Source organism: Sinohyriopsis cumingii, unplaced genomic scaffold, assembly GCF_028554795.1.
Source record: "Sinohyriopsis cumingii isolate HCF-2022 unplaced genomic scaffold, ASM2855479v2 utg000974l, whole genome shotgun sequence".
NCBI lineage: Eukaryota > Metazoa > Mollusca > Bivalvia > Unionida > Unionidae > Sinohyriopsis > Sinohyriopsis cumingii.
Window position 1 is genome coordinate 1,052,917 of NW_028315950.1, and position 24,401 is coordinate 1,077,317.

General features: G+C 35.3%; 1 protein-coding gene across 1 annotated transcript in view; it reads left to right on the top strand.

The window, feature by feature from the left end:
* The window catches only part of LOC149772902 (60S ribosomal export protein NMD3-like), a 71,773-nt gene that overhangs the window by 26,103 nt on the left and 21,269 nt on the right, over positions 1 to 24,401 (top strand). Inside the window, exons 3-10 of the mRNA XM_089947104.1 lie at positions 3,971 to 4,064; positions 4,563 to 4,643; positions 5,397 to 5,525; positions 7,114 to 7,204; positions 12,818 to 12,896; positions 14,181 to 14,277; positions 16,493 to 16,610; positions 19,238 to 19,380. Coding sequence (XP_089803230.1) covers positions 3,971 to 4,064; positions 4,563 to 4,643; positions 5,397 to 5,525; positions 7,114 to 7,204; positions 12,818 to 12,896; positions 14,181 to 14,277; positions 16,493 to 16,610; positions 19,238 to 19,380 — 832 coding nt within the window. The remainder of the gene's footprint in view (positions 1 to 3,970; positions 4,065 to 4,562; positions 4,644 to 5,396; positions 5,526 to 7,113; positions 7,205 to 12,817; positions 12,897 to 14,180; positions 14,278 to 16,492; positions 16,611 to 19,237; positions 19,381 to 24,401) is intronic.

The following is a 24,401-nucleotide window of genomic DNA, read 5'->3' on the forward strand; positions in this document are numbered from 1 at the left end:
AAGTTGATCATGAATGGAATGTTGTGTGGGGTCTTTCACTGTAAGACTTGTTTTGATGTCTAGTTGATCATGAATGGAATGTTGTGTGGGGGCTTTCACTGTAAGACTTGTTTTGATGTCAAGTTGATCATGAATGGAATGTTGTGTGGGGGCTTTCACTGTAAGACTTGTTTTGATGTCTAGTTGATCATGAATGGAATGTTGTGTGGGGGCTTTCACTGTAAGACTTGTTTTGATGTCAAGTTGATCATGAATGGAATGTTGTGTGGGGGCTTTCACTGTAAGACTTGTTTTGATGTCAAGTTGATCATGAATGGAATGTTGTGTGGGGGCTTTCACTGTAAGACTTGTTTTGATGTCAAGTTGATCATGAATGGAATGTTGTGTGGGGGCTTTCACTGTAAGACTTGTTTTGATGTCAAGTTGATCATGAATGGAATGTTGTGTGGGGGCTTTCACTGTAAGACTTGTTTTGATGTCTAGTTGATCATGAATGGAATGTTGTGTGGGAGCTTTCACTGTAAGACTTGTTTTGATGTCTAGTTGATCATGAATGGAATGTTGTGTGGGGTCTTTCACTGTAAGACTTGTTTTGATGCCTTTGTTGGTCATGAATAGAAGGCTGTGTGGGTCTTTCACTGTAAGACTTGTTTTGATGTCAAGTTGATCATGAATGGAATGTTGTGTGGGGGCTTTCACTGTAAGACTTGTTTTGATGTCAAGTTGATCATGAATGGAATGTTGTGTGGGGGCTTTCACTGTAAGACTTGTTTTGATGTCAAGTTGATAATGAATGGAATGTTGTGTGGGGGCTTTCACTGTAAGACTTGTTTTAATGTCTAGTTGATCATGAATGGAATGTTATGTGGGGGCTTTCACTGTAAGACTTGTTTTGATGTCAAGTTGATCATGAATGGAATGTTGTGTGGGGGCTTTCACTGTAAGACTTGTTTTGATGTCAAGTTGATCATGAATGGAATGTTGTGTGGGGGCTTTCACTGTAAGACTTTTTTTGATGTCAAGTTGATCATGAATGGAATGTTGTGTGGAGGCTTTCACTGTAAGACTTGTTTTGATGTCAAGTTGATCATGAATGGAATGTTGTGTGGGGGCTTTCACTGTAAGACTTGTTTTAATGTCAAGTTGATCATGAATGGAATGTTGTGTGGGGTCTTTCACTGTAAGACTTGTTTTGATGTCAAGTTGATCATGAATGGAATGTTGTGTGGGGGCTTTCACTGTAAGACTTGTTTTGATGTCAAGTTGATCATGAATGGAATGTTGTGTGGGGGCTTTCACTGTAAGACTTGTTTTAATGTCTAGTTGATCATGAATGGAATGTTGTGTGGGGTCTTTCACTGTAAGACTTGTTTTGATGTCAAGTTGATCATGAATGGAATGTTGTGTGGGGGCTTTCACTGTAAGACTTGTTTTGATGTCTAGTTGATCATGAATGGAATGTTGTGTGGGGGCTTTCACTGTAAGACTTGTTTTGATGTCTAGTTGATCATGAATGGAATGTTGTGTGGGGGCTTTCACTGTAAGACTTGTTTTGATGTCAAGTTGATCATGAATGGAATGTTGTGTGGGGGCTTTCACTGTAAGACTTGTTTTGATGTCAAGTTGATCATGAATGGAATGTTGTGTGGGGGCTTTCACTGTAAGACTTGTTTTGATGTCAAGTTGATCATGAATGGAATGTTGTGTGGGGGCTTTCACTGTAAGACTTGTTTTAATGTCAAGTTGATCATGAATGGAATGTTGTGTGGGGGCTTTCACTGTAAGACTTGTTTTGATGTCAAGTTGATCATGAATGGAATGTTGTGTGGGGTCTTTCACTGTAAGACTTGTTTTGATGTCAAGTTGATCATGAATGGAATGTTGTGTGGGGGCTTTCACTGTAAGACTTGTTTTGATGTCAAGTTGATCATGAATGGAATGTTGTGTGGGGTCTTTCACTGTAAGACTTGTTTTGATGTCTAGTTGATCATATATAACAATGGTGCCACTTGGATATCAAATATGGCTGCTATCCTTTCCATTTTGTTATTTCTACTTCTGAATGGAGGGTGATGTATGAATGGAGTTTCCACTAAAACACTTGATGTGATGTCTTGTTGGTCATAAATGAACACAGTGCAGATCAGAAATCGCCACCTTGAATTTTTTAATGGCCACTTCTTTTGATTTGAAAGAAATTAACATTGGGTCTTCACGTTTTTGTTACCTAGTTGGTCTGAAATGATATAAAACCACTTGGACATCCAGTATCTCCTTCACTGTGGCTGCCTTGAAAATATTGTTACTGTAAATCCTTTAGAATGAATGTTTATATAAGGATTTAGGTTTCACAGGTTATGCCATCTAGTTGGTCCTAAATGCATTTGGTACAGATCTGATATAAAGAATTGCCATTGCAGCAGCCATTTTTGTTTGTTTTATTACTTCACGTCAGATGGAAAATCAGATCACTTGCAGTTCATTTCATTAAGAACCATGTATTGTTTATGATGAAAGCATTCATATTGATGGTAATGACGTGATGCAATGGTCCAAGTGTTCATATTGATGGTAATGACATGATACAATGGTCCAAGTGTTAATATTGATGGTAATGGTGTGATATAATGGTCCAAGTGCTCATATTGATGGTAATGGTGTAATACAATAGTCCAAGTGTTCATATTGATGGTAATTACATGATATAATGGTTTGAATGTTCATATTGATGGTAAGGACATGATACAATGGTCCAAGTGTTCATATTGATGCTAATGACGTGCTGCAATGGTCCAAGTGTTCATATTGATGGTAATGACATGATACAATGGTCCAAGTGTTCATATTGATGGTAATGACATGCTGCAATGGTCCAAGTGTTCATAATGATGGTATTGACATGATACAATGGTCCAAGTGTTCATAATGATGTTAATCACATGATACAATGACCCCATTGTTCAATTTGATGGTAATGACGTGATATAATGGTCCAAGTGCTCATATTGATGGTAATGGTGTAATACAATGGTCCAAGTGTTCATATTGATGGTAATTGCGTGATATAATGATCTAAGTGTTCATGTTGATGGTAATTACATGATACAATGGTCCAAGTGAAGACATTAAGACCATGCCTTTAATTGTTTTCACAACAAGATGCAGCACTAATTAATGCTGAAATTACCTGTGGTTATTAAACAATAATCATATTAGCTGTAATTGTGCAGTACCTGTTGCATGTTCATGTCTGGGTTAAGTGAAACCAATTAAAATCAGTTGCAGTTCATATCGATGCACACAGAAGAAATTAACAGGAAAATAGAAATCATACTGAAAATGTTTAGTCTCACCATATTTTGCCATGCTTCTAAAACATGTATATGGAAATCATCACATGTATGTCTTAGACCATGCTGCCTCCCCTTGTTCTATTGTTTTACTGATTATCATGGATAAATATACCTTAGACCATGCTGCCTTCCTTTGTTCTGTTGTTTTACTGATTAATAAATATCATGGGTATGTATACCATAGATCATGATGCCTCCCCTTGTTCTATTGTTTTATGGGTATACCTTATACCAATTGTTTTGTTTTACTGGCAAAAAGGTATATGTATTGTTCAATTTCCTTAGATCATGATGCTGCTCATTGCTCTATTACTACTACTGCAATACATGACTGATCATGCTGCCTCCAACTACTGTCTAATTACACATTTGGTAGGTAACCAATGCTAAATTGAACTTATTTCATGGGACAGCATTCCCCATCAATTTGATGTATGCCACAAACCACAATTTTAATGATCAACCAAAAACATTTGCCCCCCCCCCTTCTCAGTCTTCACAAAATTTTATTTTTTAAAGAGACCATGAAAAGTGATACCTACTGAAGTCAGTGAACTTACTGTATACATGTACCACTGATTTAGAATAACTGATAGATTGCTTCTTTTTTGTTTCAGATATCTTCAGCCTCCAAATACCTGGATCAGTGCACAACTTGAATCCAGAGAACTGCTATCTGTCTGTCTGAAGAAGCTGAAAGGGCTTAGCAAGGTGCAGGTTTTTTCATATCCCTAAGTTCATGCAAGAGTGCTAATTTTACATGATAAACTTGGAAACAAGTGGAAATCTGATCTTTTTTATGCGTATGAGCAAGTACTTTAAGTTATTGAATATGTTTCATAGTGTCAAGCTCATTAGAACTGATTACTGATAAATATTGGTTATAACGGTCCACAAGGATGCAATTGAAATTTAATATCAGCATCCATTTCGTCATCAAGATATTTTTAATTTTTAACACGTTGAAAGTGGCAGTTTTTTAAAATTGAAATAATGTAGAGCTTTACAATCTGAAGTGCTGTGGCCCCAAGTTTTTTACTTGTAATTTCAGTTGTTGTTCAGGTGTTGCAGACAGTAAACTGATTATAGCAGGAGTGAACAAGCATTTAAGTGATAACAATCATTGGAATGATGCTGAATATTGAGACAATCGATGGTTTTGTGTCCTTGGTTTTATTCTATTTATTTTTATGTGATTTTTGTGAGTAGGTGCGACTGATAGATGCTGGATTTGTGTGGACAGAGCCTCATTCGATGAGGATCAAAGTGAAGTTAACCATCCAGAAAGAGGTAAGTGTGAATCCATTATGTGAATTGCTTATAGTTCTTGATCTAGTTCAGTGATTTATTGAGTTGCAATTTGTGTGACCAGTGTTATAATCAAACTAGGAAGTCAACTCTACAATGCATAATTTTCAAATATTTTTCATTGGATCGGGCCTTTCTTCATTAAAATTGTGGGTTAGTTTTGGAGATCCCAAAAATAATCTCAGAAGTCTCACTCTTTTCACCATATAGTTTTATAATGCTATTAAAGTTTACTGTTTGTAAAAGATAATGTTTTTGTTCATTATGAAAAGAAATCTGCAACAGAGAATCGAAGATACGGTCTTCAGAATTTAAGCATTGATTGCCAAAAGCCGACAACAGTCTGAGTGTTAGTGATAAAACCTTTTGAGTGAAATACAAAATGATCTAAATAGTGAATTAGTTATGCAACCTTGGTAACTGGAGTACATATTATTATAGTCAATATGTTGCATTTAAGATTATATATATATATATATATATATATATATATATATATATATATATATATATATATAGGGAATGTTGCTTTCACACCACAAAATTGTCTCTTGTCTCAGTTGGGTCCCAGTGTTTTCATCAGCCCCTCTGTTCTTGGGACAAAATTTCTAGTGTCAAATGACCATTAAGAGTTCTTTTAATTATTAAATCAAACATTCTCTCTTCAGATTGGAGAAATGAACTTAAATGACAATAAAATGTCAATGTTGTAACCAATGTGATCGTCTGTTTCAGGTTATGAACGGAGCCATCCTTCAGCAAGTTTTTGTGGTGGAATATGTTGTGAATAGTCAGATGTGTGACGATTGTCATCGAGTTGAGGCCAAGGATTTCTGGCGTGCAGTTGTACAGGTCCGACAAAAGGTGTGTTAACAATATACATTTAAATATTAGTAAGAACATTAGTTATTATTTCTTTTTAAACTTACATGTTCTATATTTATCCTTCAATGTTTGGCCAGATTACAATGCTGGCTTATAGAGTGATAGAAATTCTGTCCTATCCAGTTTTGTAGAATTTAACATTTTTAGTTGTTTTGTCCAATTATGATGATGGAATTGAAGATTTCATATATAGAAAAAGGGATAGACAATATGATTGTTTAGAAGTTTGTTGTTTTTCTTGTACATGTTATTGATTCTATGCATGCTTCCTAGATTATTGAAATTGACACTAATAATTATGATAAGTGGTGTTTGGTTGGCATCTTGTAGTTGATTTCTGTCAATCTGACATTCATCTTGCATCAGTGCTAAGTTTGATGTTTGCATTTAGGTTGTGTGCTCACTGTTACTTGTAGAGTCACACATAAGTGCATTAAGCTTCATTGTCTGGGTTGGAGTATGTGCTTAGCTCAGTTTATGCAGGTGCTTGTTGAGTCATGTAACTTTGATTTGGTTTTGTGGGGTTTAACGCGTCTTCTCTGCACATGGCAGGAAATATATGGCCAGTATAATTGATGTAGGGAAAACCTATTAAAGTCCCATGAAGGAGCTACTGGCAAGCTTTCTCACATACCCATGTTAATCATGCTACTCTCAAGCTTTCTCACATACCCATGTTAATCATGCTACTGGCAAGCTTTCTCACATACCCATGTTAATCATGCTACTCTCAAGCTTTCTCACATACCCATATTAATCATGCTACTGGCAAGCTTTCTCACATACCCATGTTAATCATGCGTAGACTCGAGCAGAGGCAAGTTCTGTGAAGGCACACATCTTAACTAATGTAACTTGGAATAAGGTTGCTTCATGAGAATAAAATCCTTGTCATTCTGACCTGTATATCTATTTAACATTCTTTGCTGTACTTTGCTTGTAAGGTTTGGGATTTTACTGCCACTTGAAGAACTTTCAATTTAATTTCTGTGTCATCCTCTAGTGGAACAAATATGATGTAATAGGCTAAATTTGTCGACATGAAGAAGTGTACAAGCAGTATTTCAGACTTTGCTTGACAAAGAAGGGAATTATGAGAGATATTAGTCATGAATAAAGTTGAAATGAACCAGATCAAGGATATAAAATTTTCTGGTTGACTACATAAAAGAACCTGTCAATATATTGCTTGGAATTATTTTTGTCTTCTTGGGAAATTCTAACCCCAATCTTTGAAGCAAAGAGGATCTCTGGATATTGTTTTTTATGAGCAGGCATCCCATATACAAAGATATCCATAGAAATAAGATTTTAATGAATTATTTTAAGAATTTTTGTCATGGGTTGAAGATGACTGTTCTACATTTATATATCCGATTTGTTGTTTGTATAAAGGTAGCTATTTAGAAAAACTTAAGGTGAAGAAATTATCACATTATGCAGCCATATGCTCATTCATTTGCAGACGATCAAAAGCTTTTTGCATCAAGAAACATTATCTCTTATTACATTAAAATGACATATGTCAAAACTATTCAAGTTTTATTTACGTGAATGATTATTCCAGACTGATCACAAGAAGACCTTCTATTACCTGGAACAGTTGATTCTGAAGCACAGAGCCCATGTCCAGACATTGAATATCAAGCCGGAACATGGTAAACTACTTAGTTTATTGGATGTCAGTAGCATGATGATATAGAATTTAAAAATTTAGCTAATTAGCTGATCTCAGCTTTTTTGCAACTGATATCATTTTTCTAGAGTAAAGCATGAAGGATTTAGGTTATTTTTCAGGGTTTTTATAATTTATTGTATATTGATTGTATAATAATAATAATAATAATAATAATAATAATAAATAATAACAGTATTAATACAAATTTTGTATTCAAGAAGGTTTGCTATATTAGAATACAGATGTATCCATTCTAGAGGTCCTTATCTAATTTGTATTGTATATGTCTCTGTTAATGACAAGTCTTTGGGTGTATCACTTTGAATAATTATGATTTGTGGAGCATCTAAACTATTCTTATTGTTGCCTATTAACAACACCTTCACCTAATCCATGAGATAACTTGGGCAATCATGGCTGACAGAATTTCTTCTTTACCTACGTTACCCAATCATAATACCTTAGGAGAACTACTACTACCTCGCAAATCCAGCCCACCAAGATAAAATTTTAGTAAAAAACTGCTGAAGTTATCTGCCGACAGATGGCAATTGGGTTGAGTGATCTCCCCTTGATATAGGGATTGATGGCAAAACCACTGAATATCAAGGTTACTAATGGAGTCTAAAGCATACTCTCTATATGGATTTAACTGCATTATATTTGGTATGTGTTTTACTAGAAAAGATTTGTTTCTAATTAAGTATATAACACAATCATAATACCTTAAGAGAATAGGTAAGAGGTGGAGGGTGGTACATCCCCATACTCGTAAGATGCAGTTTCCTGTCCCCAAATGTTTGAGACAACTTCTAGGTAAACCGACTGGAGAAGACTCCATCTTTCAAGGAGAGGCTTTGGAAAGGGAAAATTGTCCCTTCCGCAATCCAGTTGAAATTGTGAAACCATGCCTTATGAAGCTGTTGAACAACCTGAAAGGTGGCCTGTTGCACCACAGCTACAGGTGGGACCATATTGACTTGAGCTGTTTGCGATGAATGATCTCTGGGTAAAACCTCAAGAATATGGATTCTATTCTCCATTCCACTGTATGGATAAAATCTGTTAGAGAACAGTTCCGGTCAAGGGCGATGCTTCTGGCTACTGCTCTGACCTGTTGAGCATTGCTATGAAGAGTAAATAACCCACTTAAAAACCATTCTGTTTGGTTATCCTGTCCCCGTTTGAGATATAAAAATAGGTGTGAGTGATCACAGAACAAAAGCTCAGTCTTTGTAAGATACCACTTAAATACTTGTACTGGATCCAGTAGGTGGCATTGAGTAGACATATATTTCATTATAAAGGTCTGGTTACTCATGGACTAAAGCCTGTTCTTGGCAATGAAAGAGGGAACCATCATAAGTATATAAAAAAATACATCTTGTCAGAACTGTAATTCAGGTACCCTGATAGGGCATATATTTCACTGTTTCTGCCTGCCTTAGCTAATGTGATGAGGATGGGTGTCTTGTATAAAAGGTGAGGCAAAGATGTCCCAGGATTTGCAGGCAGTAGTAGTTCTCCTAAGGTATTATGAATTGGTAAGTATTTGTGAAGAAACCTATTTTACTAGAAAACAATAGTTTCTATTTCACCCAAAGTGGTTTCAGAAAATTCACTTGTCATCCATTTTCACTCATCCCAAAATTCTCACTCTCCCTGCCTAAATTTGATGTATGTATTTTAATTAATAGAAAGAAAAAAAAAGAAATAATGTATAACAAATTTATTTCTTCAAAGGGGCTTAGCTTGTTACTGTCAGGGTATGTTATATACTTTATTTCTTGCTCCAATACTGTAGCATCCATAATTCCATCACCAACAACTAAAATGAATTTACTGGAATTCTGGTTTTCCCTAACTTATCTCAAGTGTGTGTGTGTGTGTCTTTTTGATTTTTAATGAACCTTTAACAATTTTTCAGTCATATCGCTACAGTGTCTGTAGTGTGACAGTTTACAGTGATGTCTGGCACTGCGGCATCATATCTTAGACACGTAGCATCATGTCCCACCCACCCAGTAAAATTATCCTGATATCAGGTTTACCAGTCCTAACACCAGCCTATTAACACTGAGTGCCAAGTGAGGCAGATGTTAGTACCATTTTTTATAAGGCTTTGGTATGACCTGGCCAGGGTTTGAACCCATGACATCCCACATCCAAGGCATACACTCTAACCACTAGGCCACTGGAGCGGTTATAGCTTATTTGAAGACTTTGTTGTAGTGCTAATTAGAAGAACATACTCAGGGCAAGAAATTTCACTGTCAGTTGTCAGTTTACAACTTATCTCATGACTTTGTCAATTTACAGAGCTAAGTTTCATGTCCTGAGTATGTTCTTCTAATTAGCACTAAGATACCACTGTTCTTCTCCAGGGGCACATACAGCACTTTCACATCAGAAAACAGTTTTTCATATTTGGCTAATGTGTAGGCTGTGTTAAAGAGAGCTCTCACTTTATTTTATGTTTCATTCTCATTTAATTTAAAATAACCCTTCTCACTGGAGTGGTAGCAACTGCAACTTTGGGATTTTCTGCTCATGTTGGCAAGTGTCATGCATATACTGTGCTGCACATGCTGACTGGTGTCATGCACATACTGTGCTGCACATGCTGGCTGGTGTCATGCACATACTGTGCTGCACATGCTGGCTGGTGTCATGCATATACTGTTCTGCACATGCTGGCTGGTGTCATGCATATACTGTGCTGTACATACTGGCTGGTGTCATACATATACTGAGCTGCATATGCTGGCTGATGTCATGCATATACTGTTCTGCACATGCTGTCTGGTGTCATGCATATACTGTTCTGCACATGCTGGCTGGTGTCATGCATATACTGTGCTGTACATACTGGCTGGTGTCATACATATACTGTGCTGCACATGCTGGCTGATGTCATGCATATACTGTTCTGCACGTGCTGGCTGGTGCCATGCATATACTGTTCTGCACATACTGGCTGGTGTTGTGCATATACTGTGCTGTACATGCTGGCTGGTGTCATGCATATACTGTGCTGCACATGCAGTCTGGTGTCATGCATATACTGTGCTGCACATGCTGTCTGGTGTCATGCATATACTGTGCTGTACATGCTGGCTGGTGTCATGCATATACTGTGCTGTACATACTGGCTGGTGTCATGCATATACTGTGCTGTACATGCTGGCTGGTGTCATGCATATACTGTTCTGCACATACTGGCTGGTGTCATGCATATACTGTGCTGCACATGCTGCCTGGTGTCATGCATATACTGTGCTGTACATGCTGGCTGGTGTCATTCATATCCTGTGCTATACATGCTGGCTGGGTTCAAAACTGTCATGAGACATGATAGATTAAATCCAGAATTTTTCAATCAAATCCATTGACAAATGAACTGGCTGAATATCTAAACCATGCCAGTTTGGGATATTGTTTGTAACTAAAAACCATCATTCCTTTACAGCCAGTGAATTAAGGCCATGGATCAACCTAATGTAGCTAAAGTTTCTTTGTCTGTTAGGTGTGTCATATTTACTTCAGACTTAGTGGCAGCTTTACATTTTATCCCTCACCTTTTAAATGAATTTTCCTTCTCTGACTTTTCCTTTTGACCTCCGTTGCAAAAATATGTGAGAAAACTCGTTTTATCAAAAATAGATTACCACATATGACAACTGGTTCTTCGAAAGTGAGCATAATATATATTTATTGTTTAATTGATTACCCTGATTGATCCTTAATTAATGTAATAGCTTCAAAGTACAGTATTGATCCTCTCTCTAATCAGTTAAAAAAATGAAATGCTCACTATTGTCATTGTATCAGCTTATAATATATTCAGCTCATAAAGGAAGTGGACATTTATGTTGGTTAGGTGCCTTCAGTAATTTCATTGCATTGAGTTATTGAGTCAGTGTATTGAAATCAAAAGGTAATTTCATTGCATTGACTTGGTGTATTGAAATCAAAAGGTAATTTCATTGCATTGACTCTGTGTATTGAAATCAAAAGGTAATCTGCTAGCATGTATCTAGGTTGAGTAAACACAAGTTTGTTTAAAACACTGCTCATAAATCATACCAAACTTATCTTTGGTGAAATGTTTTGATTGGCTGACAAATTGGTCACTTTGTCTAATATGCAGTCAAACTGTAAAAAAGCTCACACTCATGGGACAGTTATCATGACCACTTAATATAAAAGGATTTGAATGACTAAAGCATGAGGGGTTAGATAAAGGCATTTAGAATGCCCAGAGAGAATGATTGACCAGATAAAGGCATTTAGAATGACAAAAAGAGAATGACTGGCCAGATAAAGGCATTTAGAATGCTCAGAGAGAATGACTGGCCAGATAAAGGCATTTAGAATAACAAAGAGAGAATGACTGGCCAGATAAAGGCATATAGAATAACAAAGAGAGAATGACTGGCCAGATAAAGGCATATAGAATAAAAAAGAGAGAATGACCGGCTAGATCAAGGCATTTAGAATAAAAAAGAGAGAATGACTGGCCAGATAAAGGCATTTAGAATAACAAAGAGAGAATGACTGGCCAGATAAAGGCAATTAGAATGACAAAGAAGAATGACTGGCCAGATAAAGGCATTTAGAATGATAAAGAAGAATGACTGGCCAGACAAAGGCATTTAGAATGACAAAGAGAGAATGACTAGCCAGATAAAGGCATTTAGAATAACAAAGAGAGAATAACTGGCCAGATAAAGGCATTTAGAATGACAAAGAGAGAATGACTGGCCAGATAAAGGCATTTAGAATGACAAAGAGAGAATGACTGGCCAGATAAAGGCATTTAGAATAACAAAGAGAGAATGACTGGCCAGATAAAGGCATTTAGAATGACAAAGAGAGAATGACTGGCCAGATAAAGGCATTTAGAATGACAAAGAGAGAATGACAGGCCAGATAAAGGCAATTAGAATGACAAAGAAGAATGACTGGCCAGATAAAGGCATTTAGAATGACAAAGAGAGAATGACTGGCCAGATAAAGGCATTTAGAATGACAAAGAGAGAATGACTGGCCAGATAAAGGCATTTAGAATGACAAAGAGAGAATGACTGGCCAGATAAAGGCATTTAGAATGACAAAGAGAGAATAACTTGCCAGATAAAGGCATTTAGAATAACAAAGAGAGAATGATTGGCCAGATAAAGTGATTAAAGTAGGAAAAATCCTTGTTTGACTTATTTTCAAAGGGCCCAGAGTGGCTGATTGGTCTAAAGTACTCACCGTTATGGATTATTGCCATCTCACCTGTTCAGAAATGATTAGTCCAGGATTATGATTTTTGATCAGCCCTGGTATTCCCAGTAGTTTCAGGGTCTGATGGACATCTGTTCAAAGAATTTAAATGTTTTTTCATCAGCTTTCTAAATAAAAAAGGTACATGGTCTCTGGAATTTTTTTTATACTGTTGAACTTCATTAAAAACAAAGTAAAATATAGCATATGGAAAATTGAAGGTACTGAATAGGTTTATTATGAAATGCGATATAACTTTTAGGAAAAGATTTTGGTTTTCAACATGTTTTCTGTTTTGTTAATCTCTCATTAATTCTTTCAGATGGTTTGGATTTTTATTATTCAAAGAAAGATGATGCGAAAAAGATGGTGGAATTTCTACAGTCAGTTGTACCTTGCAGGTAAGGTCACCAAATGAAAGTGATATGAAGTCAGACTTGTAATTAACTTCCAGATTATAAACAGTCTTTTTTTAAAAACTCCTACCCATTTGTTATTCTGGAATAACATATCTTTTTCCACCATGATTGTGATAGTGTGTTGAAAGTTTGGATTGATTGATTGCTTCTCTGATTAAGATCAGTTTTCAAGCACTGAGTGGCATCCATGATGCATGATCACATTTCTAGATTTGCAGTTAAAACATAATGTCAAATAGATTACTTCCAGCATTTCACCATATTTGGGGTTTTCATATATTGATGTTTCTTTCACTTTATACAACTACAGAGGAGACATTTTTTTGTGCTCCAATTTTGTTATTAAAATAAATTGTCCATGTTCAGATTTGTTCAAATGTAGGTCAGATGTGAAATTAGATATGCGTTTGGTAAAAGTGTTAACTATATAGTTGTATGTTCATGCATTTGAATATATTTAATAACTGATGTTTATAAATTGTAAGAGCAATCTTTTCATTGGAATTGATTATAACTCAGATTGTCTTTTATTTTGTATACTGCATGGGGTTGCAGTATATTCACGTGGCATTGCCACCAAAAAAAAGTAGTGAAGGAAAACACAATAAAAATTTGGAAATTTTTATTTGGTAACTTTAGTAAACTAGTCATGAAAATAAATATAAAACAGAAAAGCTTTATCACTAATAATGATTTCACACAGTCTGAAGTGACAGATAAATAATTTAAAAAAAACAACTGCTGTCAGTGTCGCTCATTTCTAATACTAGTTCCTGGTTGTATGCTTAAAGACACACACCTGGGCAAATGTGTACATCACATTTAGGACATCCATATACTGTAAACTTTTATGTTATGAATTTTAGACCATTTTGCAAATGAAGTGAAATTATTTACAATTGAACTTGTAAGTTACCGTGTAGCTAAAAGAAAGCATAGTCAGTAAAAGAGTAGACATGTTATCCATTAATAAATTTCTATGTTTGTTAGTATTTTTAATCACCATACTATTTAAGGCAGTTACCTTACTATATTTCTTGCCCGACCTTACTATTTTTCACTTGAAGGGGTATGCAATTCTGGGAACTGTGTATATTAAACACATAATGGTAAAGTGCTATGATATACAGTATTCATTAAGCATATAATGGTAAAGTACTACAATGTACAGAATTTGTTAAGCATATAATGGTAAAGTACTACAATGTACAGAATTTGTTTAGTAGATGCAACATAATATCAGCTTCTGCTTTACTTCTTTTACAGACTCCAGACAGCGAAAGAGTTGGTATCCCATGACATACACAACAACACGTTCAACTACAAGCACACTTTCTCTGTAGAAATTGTGCCCATTTGCAAGGTTTGTTTATGATCTTTGGGATCCATTTACAGCTTTTAGTAACCCTGTAGAGATTTGGGTGTATATAAATCCTAATCTGTCCTTACATCTGGCACACAATCTTGGTAGCATAACTAGTAGCCATTTCAGACCTGCCAACTCTTACAATTTTTGCCATAAGTGTTACGAAAATTACCCTAAAAATACGGACTTACGGCATAAAAGCCAAAAATACAGGGAAATGATCATTGCCAAAAAATCCAGAAAATTTGCTTGATTTCGGTCCAGGTTTCATATTAGAAGTAGTGAAATTGGTCAGGGAACCAGACTAACTTTACAGCAGTGCATCAGATGCTTTAAACTGCACATATTTGTTCATGCAAAGCGCATGAATGATCAAACTGTTGATCATAGATGTTTTTTTTAAAATGGCATCCAGCAAGTGATGCATGGATAAGATGAAAGGGAAAATAGGCCTCTTGAAAAGTGTTAATAATCAACACAGAAGAATAAAAAGGATTATTCAGATTCTTGTGAATATAAGCTGGAAGGGACACAATTATGTTTATTGGACATCACATGCCATTTTGAGTATGACTCATAGCGGGAAATATAATTACCTTTGTCATGTGAAATGGGAAATTGTTTTCCAGGAATTACGTCAAGTTGAGAGACCGCAACAAGCCACTGAGCTGCATATGGTTTGGAACTAAAATTTGTGCTATTGGTACGCTGCAAGTTCCAAATACTGAAATTTTAATTATGTTTTCCAGCGTTATAATAGCAGTTCATGATATTTTGTTACACCTTACTGAAAACTGGTAAAGCTTATGGAAAAAATTCAGCTGCCTTACTGAGACGGACTCGTCAGGGTTGGCTGGTCTGCCGTTTTTGATGTACTGCCATGAAAATTGGTAAATATTATTGTTATCAACTGAAGGTGCACATAATTACTGTATTGGAGCTGTTGAACTTATGAAATGAAAGTGAAAGCAGACCTGCGAATCTATACAATTTTATGGTAAGTCTTACTTAAATGACCCTTTAATTGCTGACTTAAGGAACATTTGTGAAAACTATTTCAATATGATCATTGCAAATCATATCTGGATACTGGCTTGTGTGTATTTGATCTGGATCCAGGTTTCATAATAATTTCAGTGGAGGTTGCAATTGAACCACTCTTACTCAACAGGACCATCTCAAATGCTTTAAACTAACCATGCAAAACACTTGCATTATCAAGGAGCTGGTGCTTATAGGGCATTTTCTAAAAATGTTGTCCAGTGAATGAATGAAAAGGACAGTAAACCTCTACAAAAGTTAAAACAGTCAGAACATAAAAAGGAAAGGCAACAATAACATGTATCTACATAATTCCCTGTCAATTTGGATATGTATCATTGTAGGTTGGATGATTGCCATCATGACCTCAGATCCCCCGCCCTGAAGCCTTTTTGAGCTCCATAGGATTTGGAACTGCAATTTCTGAAACTGTACTGGAGGCAACTAAAGTCTGGGTGTACCTAAAAATTTGTTGAGTTGAATATTTTTTGGAGTTATTTTCCTTTTCTTTTTGTAGAAGAATGCAGTTCATGATAGAGTTTTGTGAACAGAACTTGTCTTCAAGATTTTGCAGGATCACTGAAACCTTGCATATAGCATGGTCATCATATCAACAAATCGCTGTGATTTTTGTCAGAGTTATTGTCCCTGTCAACTTGCAACTTGCAAATGACAGAATTTTGTAGATGTGGTTTAGCTTAAAGATTGTAATATATTGCCATGAAACCTGGAACATGTTATGTTCATCATCTGAAGATTTCCATAGCAACAAAAAATCACTGCTACTGAAATATTTCATAAGAGTTATTACCCTTTTTCTCTTGGAGCCTTGTGAAATTTTTGACACAGTTTTGTGAATGCAACCAGTCTCAAACTGCTCAATTGAATTGCAGTGAGTCTTTGTGCATCTTGCTGTCGTTATTTGAAGATTATCATATAAAAAAATAAGTGTCATCTCACGCTGTTTGTTATGCAGTATATAACAGACTCTTGTGTATGGACGTAGCCCTCTCCCCCCCCCCGTCAGTTTTTGATGGATTGCAGTGAATCTGAAGATGAATATATTGCATTCTTCATCTGCATTCTGTTTTTATTTCAGTGGTAAATTTTACCATTTCAGGGTCAATAACTTATTTCTGTTTTTTTATTGCCTTATTTTACACTATTTCAGGACAGTGTTGTGTGTTTGCCGCCCAAGGTAGCACAGAGTCTAGGATCTATCAACCCTATTTGTGTTTGCAGCAAAGTTGCTCAGATGATGCATTTCATCGATCCCAACACACTCCAGAGTAAGGACTTTTCATTTCATAGGTTCCAACACACTCCAGATTAAGGACTTTTCATTTCATGGGGCCCAACACACTCCAGAGTAAGGAATTTTCATTTCATAGTTCCAAACACACTCCGGAGTAAGGACTTTTCTTTTCATTGATCCCTACACACTCCAGAGTAAGGAATTTTCATAGATCCCAACACACTCCAGAGTAAAGACTTTTCTTTTCATTGATCCCAACACACTCCAGAGTAAGGAATTTTCATTTCATAGATCCCAACACACTCCAGAGTAGAGCCCCATTCTATTATGTTAGAGGCATACTCTTCAGGCATTTTATGCTGTTTACTAATTTGCATATTTTTAGAATTTATTTTTATGATGTGTGTTTGTATTATTGTATCCAGTATGGTGCTTGAATATCATCATTAGAATGAATGTTGCATTTGACATTGAGAATCCTGTCTTAAAAGGTCAGAGTCATGGCTAATTATTTTAAGTATCTCCCATGCACATCGTATGGTATACTTGTTCATTGTCTGTCATCAGTGATTAGAAGGTGTCACAAAGCACATTGAGTCATATCTTCAGTATTTTTGGTCATTATTTTAATTATTCATGAACACTTCTATTCCATGTTACAGATGTAGAGCTGTTTGAGGATGACATCTGATATAAATCATAATTAAAAGGTGTGGCAGGTTTTGTTCATGACTCACCATGTGGTGAAGCATATCATGCTATGGTGTCCAGATGGACAGATAGCATTCAAGTTCTCCACCATAGAATTACCCATCTTTGCTGATTCTAATGTTTTGTACTTGGTGTTGGTGTACCGAAAAACCCTATTGATTTAGATGTACAATATTCCAAGGTTCAGATCACTGACTGAAAGAAGAAAATCAGTGTTAACACAACAATTTTACTTCGTCACATAACTGGACCAATATTTGTGAATGGCCTGCACAGCGATTTTGGGGTTGAAAGGTAAATGTTCAAGGTCACTAAGTGAGGATGCTTCTGCTTAAACATTTCAGTTATAGGTAATATACCTTCACTGTAGTTTATGATGACTTATACATTTGGTAAGAAAGAAGCCTATTGATTGAGGAGGGCTTGCATTTATTGCAGAGGTCAGTTGATTTGGGGGTCAGAAGGTCTAAGTTCAGTGCTGTTTAAGCTTGCAGAAAAATTGGTTTTTACAGAATAACCTTTGTTCTAGATTAATTTTTTTCTCCAGATTGTGTGCATGTCTTGCACTTAAGGATTCTTGGGTTCAAAATGGCTTGCTCATGATAGGTTAAAATAAGAAACTTATTTAACTTTTGTTCAAGACAGCATGCATTAACAAAAGACTGTGGTCATGGAGACCTGTTGGTAGGTCAATAGTCTCCAGACTCAGCTATGCCCTTCTAGTGCCCAGATAGAGAACTTAAAAAATGGGGTGTGAACAAACTGTGCCTTTCACTCTACTGTTGGAAAATTTAAATTTTATATCACAATTTCTATTCCACTATAATTTTATAGCTTTTGGAGATTAAAAGATGAAAATTTTTATTTACTGATACATCCTCTATGAAATGTGTATTATTTACCTGCTTTGCATCATTTTGAAACTGGGGCCCTGGGTAGCTGAGTGGTTAAAAGGCTCTCCTTTACTGATCACTGACTTCTCACTTTGGACCAGGTGGGTTCAAGTCTCAGGCTTGTCCAATATGGGTATGCAAGAAAGCTACTGGCAACTTCCCACAGGTTGGTGGTTCATGCTGGGGTTTTCATGGTTTATCCTCCACCAGTTATACTAGCTCTTATATATTGAGAAATGGCATTAAACTCAGAAACAACAAACAACATTTGAAAATAAGGGATGAAACTTGATATATTCGTCTTGTATCACATTGTGGGTCCTGTCATCAAGATCAAGGTCACAAATAACATTTTCTCTTCTGCATTGTAACTTTTGAGATGTTTGAGATAGATGAATGAAATGTGGTGTACTTGTACTGGTCACTAGAGGATCATTGCATTCACTGCCATCTCACCTCTGTCTGCATGTGTTTGATTCTCTGGCTTGGCCAAGGTGGGTATGTAAGAAGGCTGCCAGTGGCTTTCTGTGCGTTGGTAGTTCTTACTGAGGATTTCCTAATTTCTTCCGCCGCCAATTACACTGTCCACCATATATAGCCTATCTTGCTCAGAGAAATGGTGTTAAACTCACAGCAGTAGCATTAAACATTTGGGGTGCTATCTTGGGGGTTCGAATTCACCAATATGGGGTATTATCTTGCAGGTCAAACTCACCATTATGTGGTACTATCTTGATGGTCAAAGTCACCAGTATATTTCATGGTTGATGTTATTTTCTGCTTTGTATCTTAAAGGTTATTTGAGGTTCAGGGATGAACCATGTTATTCTTACAATAAAAGGTTCAAAGAGAAAACATAAGTGTTAGTGTTACATCCAATACCACACAAATCTTATGCCCAACTCCCAGGCTAAAAAGATGTTTTGTTTTGTGAGATTTATTACTTTATAAAAAAAATGAATGAATTAAAAGTCAATATTCCTAAGGATTAAAATGTTTAAAATGGGCATTATATGTATTTTAGTCACCAAATTTATGGAAGTATTTATTCAAACAGTTGCTGACATGAGTGGGCAGACCTATTGGAGAGCGCCATTTTCCCAGCTGTGTTCCCCAAAACAACTGACGGAGTACATGGTGATGCAGGTGGATATTGTTTCAGAAAAAGACAAACCTCACAAAATTCCGTCCTCTACTAAGGTTAGCTATGGCTTCTTTCTCTCTTATCTAGACGGTAGATGCATAGGAAATTTGGGAGAAATGGTACAAATTAGTCAACTCCAAAAATAAGGAGAAATGGTACAAGTTAAAATTAACATTGGAAATTCAGGAGAAATAGTACAAATTACTTTCAGTGCTGGAAATTGAGGAGAAATTTTACAAATTGTAGTCAGCACTGGAAATTCAGAAGAATTTGTTCAAATTACAGTCAGCATTGGAAATTAGGGATAAACAGTACAAATTACAGTCAGCATTGAAGTTAAGGAGAAATGGTACCAGTTGCAGTCATCATTGATAATTTTGGTGAAATGATTCAAATTACAGTCAGAACTAGAAATTACAGGAGAAATGGTGAAAATTAGTCAGTATTTGAAATTAAGGAGAAGTGGTAAAAATTTCAGTCAGCATTAGAACTTAAAGATAAATTTTACAAATTACAATTAGCACTGGATGTTAAGGAACAAAATGGCACGAGAAATGTTATAAATTACAATCAGCATTGGAAATTAAATAGAAAAACGGAACAAATTACAGCCAGCATTGGTGATACAAATTACAGCCAGCATTAGAAATTAGAAACAGTACATATTACAATCAGCGTTGGAAATTAAGGAGAAAAATGGTACAAATTACAGTCAGCATTAAAAATTAGGGAGAAATGTTATAAATTGCAATCAGCATTGGAAATTAAAGAGAAAAATGGAACAAATTACAGTAAGCATTGGATATTAAGGAGAAATTGTGCAAATTACAGTCAGCATTGGTGATACAAATTACAGTCAGCACTGAAAATTAGAAACTACAAATTACTGTCAGCATTGGAAATTAGGTAGCAATGGTACAAATTACAGTCAGCATTGTTGATACAAATTAGTCAGCACTAAAAATTAGAAACAGTACAAATTACAGTCAGCATTGGAAATTAAGGAGAAAAATAGTACAAATTACTGTCAGCATTGGAAAATAAGGTAGAAATGGTACAAATTACTGTCAGCATTGGAAATTAGGTAGAAATGGCACAAATTACTGTCAGCATTTGAAATTAGGTAGAAATGGTACAAATTACTGTCAGCATTTGAAATTAGGTAGAAATGGTACAAATTACTGTCAGCATTTGAAATTGGGTAGAAATGGTACAAATTACTGTTTGCATTGGAAATTAGATAGAAATGGTACAAAGTACTGTCAGCATTAAATCTTCAGATATGGATTTTCTAGCTTTACAAACCATACAATAAAGCCAGTATAATGCTTGGATAAAGTGATGTGTTTCTATCTTTACAAACCATACAATAAAGCTGGGATAAAGTGATGTGTTTCTAGCTTTACAAACTATTCAATAAAGGCAGTATAAAGCTGGGATAAAGTGATGTGTTTCTATCTTTACAAACCATACAATAAAGCCAGTATCAAGCTGGGATAAAGTGATGTGTTTCTATCTTTACAAACCATACAATAAAGCCAGTATAAAGCTGGGATAAAGTGATGTGTTTCTAGCTTTACAAACTATACAATAAAGTCAGTATCAGGCTGGGATAAAGTGATGTGTTTCTATCTTTACAAACCATACAATAAAGCCAGTATCAAGCTGGGATAAAGTGATGTGTTTCTATCTTTACAAACCATACAATAAAGCCAGTATAAAGCTGGGATAAAGTGATGTGTTTCTATCTTTACAAACCATACAATAAAGCCAGTATAAAGCTGGGATAAAGTGATGTGTTTCTATCTTTACAAACCATACAATAAAGCCAGTATAAAGCTGGGATAAAGTGATGTGTTTCTATCTTTACAAACCAAACAATAAAGCCAGTATAAAGCTGGGATAAAGTGATGTGTTTCTATCTTTACAAACCATACAATAAAGCCAGTATCTAGCTGGTATAAAGTGATGTGTTTCTATTTTTACAAACCATACAATAAAGCCAGTATAAAGCTGGGATAAAGTGATGTGTTTCTAGCTTTACAAACCATACAATAAAGCCAGTATAAAGCTGGGATAAAGTGATGTGTTTCTAGCTTTACAAACTATACAATAAAGTCAGTATCAGGCTGGGATAAAGTGATGTGTTTCTATCTTTACAAACCACACAATAAAGCCAGTATAAAGCTGGGATAAAGTGATGTGTTTCTTTAAATACGTTACATAATCATAATACCTTCAGAGAACACTTACCTTGCAAATACATTGGTTGGCAGGCAACATTTAGTTTCCTTTAGCTCAAAGTAGTACACGTGAGGGAGGGATTAGCGAGGTAGTAGTAGTTCTCTTGGAGTATTATGATTGAGTAAGTATTTTCAAAAAAACTTATTTTACAAGGAAAAATTGGTATTGCAATGAAAAAACATATGAATAGGTCATGCGGATATCCAGGGTCAGGGCTATGCCATTTGAATAGGTTGTGCTCTTATCCAAGTGCAGGGATATGCCAGTTGAATAGATCATGGTGGGGCTATGTCATTGAATAAACCATTCTGATATCCAAGGGCAGGGATATGCCATTTGAATAGGTCCTGCTAATATCTAAAGGGAGGGTTCTGCTATTGAAATTTGTCATGCTAATATCCATGGACATGGCTATGCCATTTAAATAGGTAATGCTGATATCCAAGGGTATGGTTATGCAATTTGAATGTACATGCAGGAAGGGGATGCACTTTTTTTCTCTGTAAGAATGGGACCTGAAATGATACTTTTCTGGTAGAAGTAACCTTGAAAATAGTGATGCCTACCCCCACCACCTCCATTAAGATTTAAATGGAATAATCTACAGTAAATGCACCAAAGCACTAGCTGGGTATAACAGAGCCAACAGCTCAGGAGTTTATTTACTCTTTAGAGATTTAGATTTTAAGAAACAATGCAAAAAGACACAAATTTATGTTTCATATTAATATCTAATTTTTGAAAACAGCATTAAGTGATTTAAATTTGAACTGTAAAATGAAAATTTTCTTTGAAGTGAAAGTTCATGGTGTTTGGATTAAATGGCCAATTTTATAGGGTTAAAAAATATTAGTTTGAAATTTTCTACTTTTGCTACCAGTCCCAAATTTATATAAATCCTCCAAAACTCAAACTGTTTACCATAGTGTCCGGTCCAAAATACTATTTGTTATGGTCTATTTTGTTGACTGTAGTGTCCAGTCCAAAATACTATTTGTTATAGTCTATTTTGTTTATGGTAGTGTCCAGACCAAAATACTATTTGTTATGATCTATTTATTTTACTGTAGTGTCAAGTCCAAAATACTAATTGTTATGGTCTATTTTGTTTACTGTAGTGTCCACTCCAAAATACTATTTGTTATGGTCTATTTTGTTTACTGTAGTGTCCAGTCCAAAATACTATTTATTATGGTCTATTTTGTTTACTGTCCAGTCCAAAATACTATTTGTTATGGTCTATTTTGTTTACCATAGTGTCCAGTCCAAAATACTGTTTGTTATGGTCTGTTTTGTTTACCATAGTGTCCAGTCCGAAATACTATTTGTTATGGTCTATTTTGTTTACTGTAGTGTCCAGCCCAAAATGCTATTTGTTATTGTCTATTTTGTTTACCATAGTGTTCAGTCCAAAATACTATTTGTTATAGTCTATTTTGTTTACCATAGTGTCCTGTCCAAAATACTGTTTGTTATGGTCTATTTTGTTTAGTGTAGTGTCCTGTCCAAAATACTATTAGTTATGTCTATTTTGTTTAGTGTAGTGTCCAGTCCAAAATACTATTTGTTATGGTCTATTTTGTTTACTGTAGTGTCCTGTCCAAAATACTATTTGTTATGGTCTATTTTGTTTAGTGTAGTGTTCTGTCCAAAATACTATTTGTTATGTCTATTTTGTTTAGTGTAGTGTCCAGTCTGAAATACTATTTGTTATGGTCTATTTTGTTTACTTTAGTGTCCTGTCCAAAATACTATTTGTTATTGTCTATTTTGTTTACCATAGTGTCCAGTCCAAAATACTATTTGTTATGGTCTGTTTTGTGTACCATAGTGTCCAGTCTGAAATACTATTTGTTATGATCTATTTTGTTTACCATAGTGTCCAGTACGAAATAATATTTTTTATGGTCTGTTTTGTTTACCATAGTTTCCAGTCCGAAATACTATTTGTTATGGTCTGTTTTGTTTACCATAGTGTCCAGTCCGAAATACTATTTGTTATGATCTATTTTGTTTACCATAGTGTCCTGCCCAAAATACTATTTGTTATAGTCTATTTTGTTTACCAGTGTCCAGTCCAAAATACTATTTGTTATGGTCTATTTTGTTTACTGTAGTGTCCTGTCTAAAATACTATTTGTTATGGTCTATTTTGTTTGCCATAGTGTCCAATCCAAAATACTATTTGTTATGGTCTATTTTGTTTACCATAGTGTCCAGTCCAAAATACTATTTGTTATGATTTATTTTGATTACTGTAGTGTCCAGTCCAAAATACTATTTGTTATGGTCTATTTTATTTACTGTAGTGTCCAGTGCAAAATACTATTTGTTATGGTCTATTTTGTTTAGTGTAGTGTCCAGTCCAAAATACTATTTGTTATGGTCTATTTTGTTTACCATGGTGTCCAGTCCAAAATACTATTTGTTAAGGTCTATTTTGTTTACCATAGTGTTCAGTCCAAAATACTATTTGTTATGGTCTATTTTGTTTACCATAGTGTCCTGTCCCAAATACTATTTGTTATGGTCTATTTTGTTTAGTGTAGTGTCCTGTCCAAAAAACTATTTGTTATGGTCTGTTTTGTTTACCATAGTGTCCAATCCAAAATACTATTTGTTATGGTCTATTTTGTTTACCATAGTGTCCTGTCTAAAATACTAGTTGTTATGGTCTATTTTGTTTACCATAGTGTCCAGTCTAAAATACTATTTGTGATGGTCTATTTTGTTTACCATAGTGTCCAGTCTGAAATACTATTTGTTGTGGTCTGTTTTGTTTACCATAGTGTCCAGTCCGAAATACTATTTGTTATGGTCTATTTTGTTTACT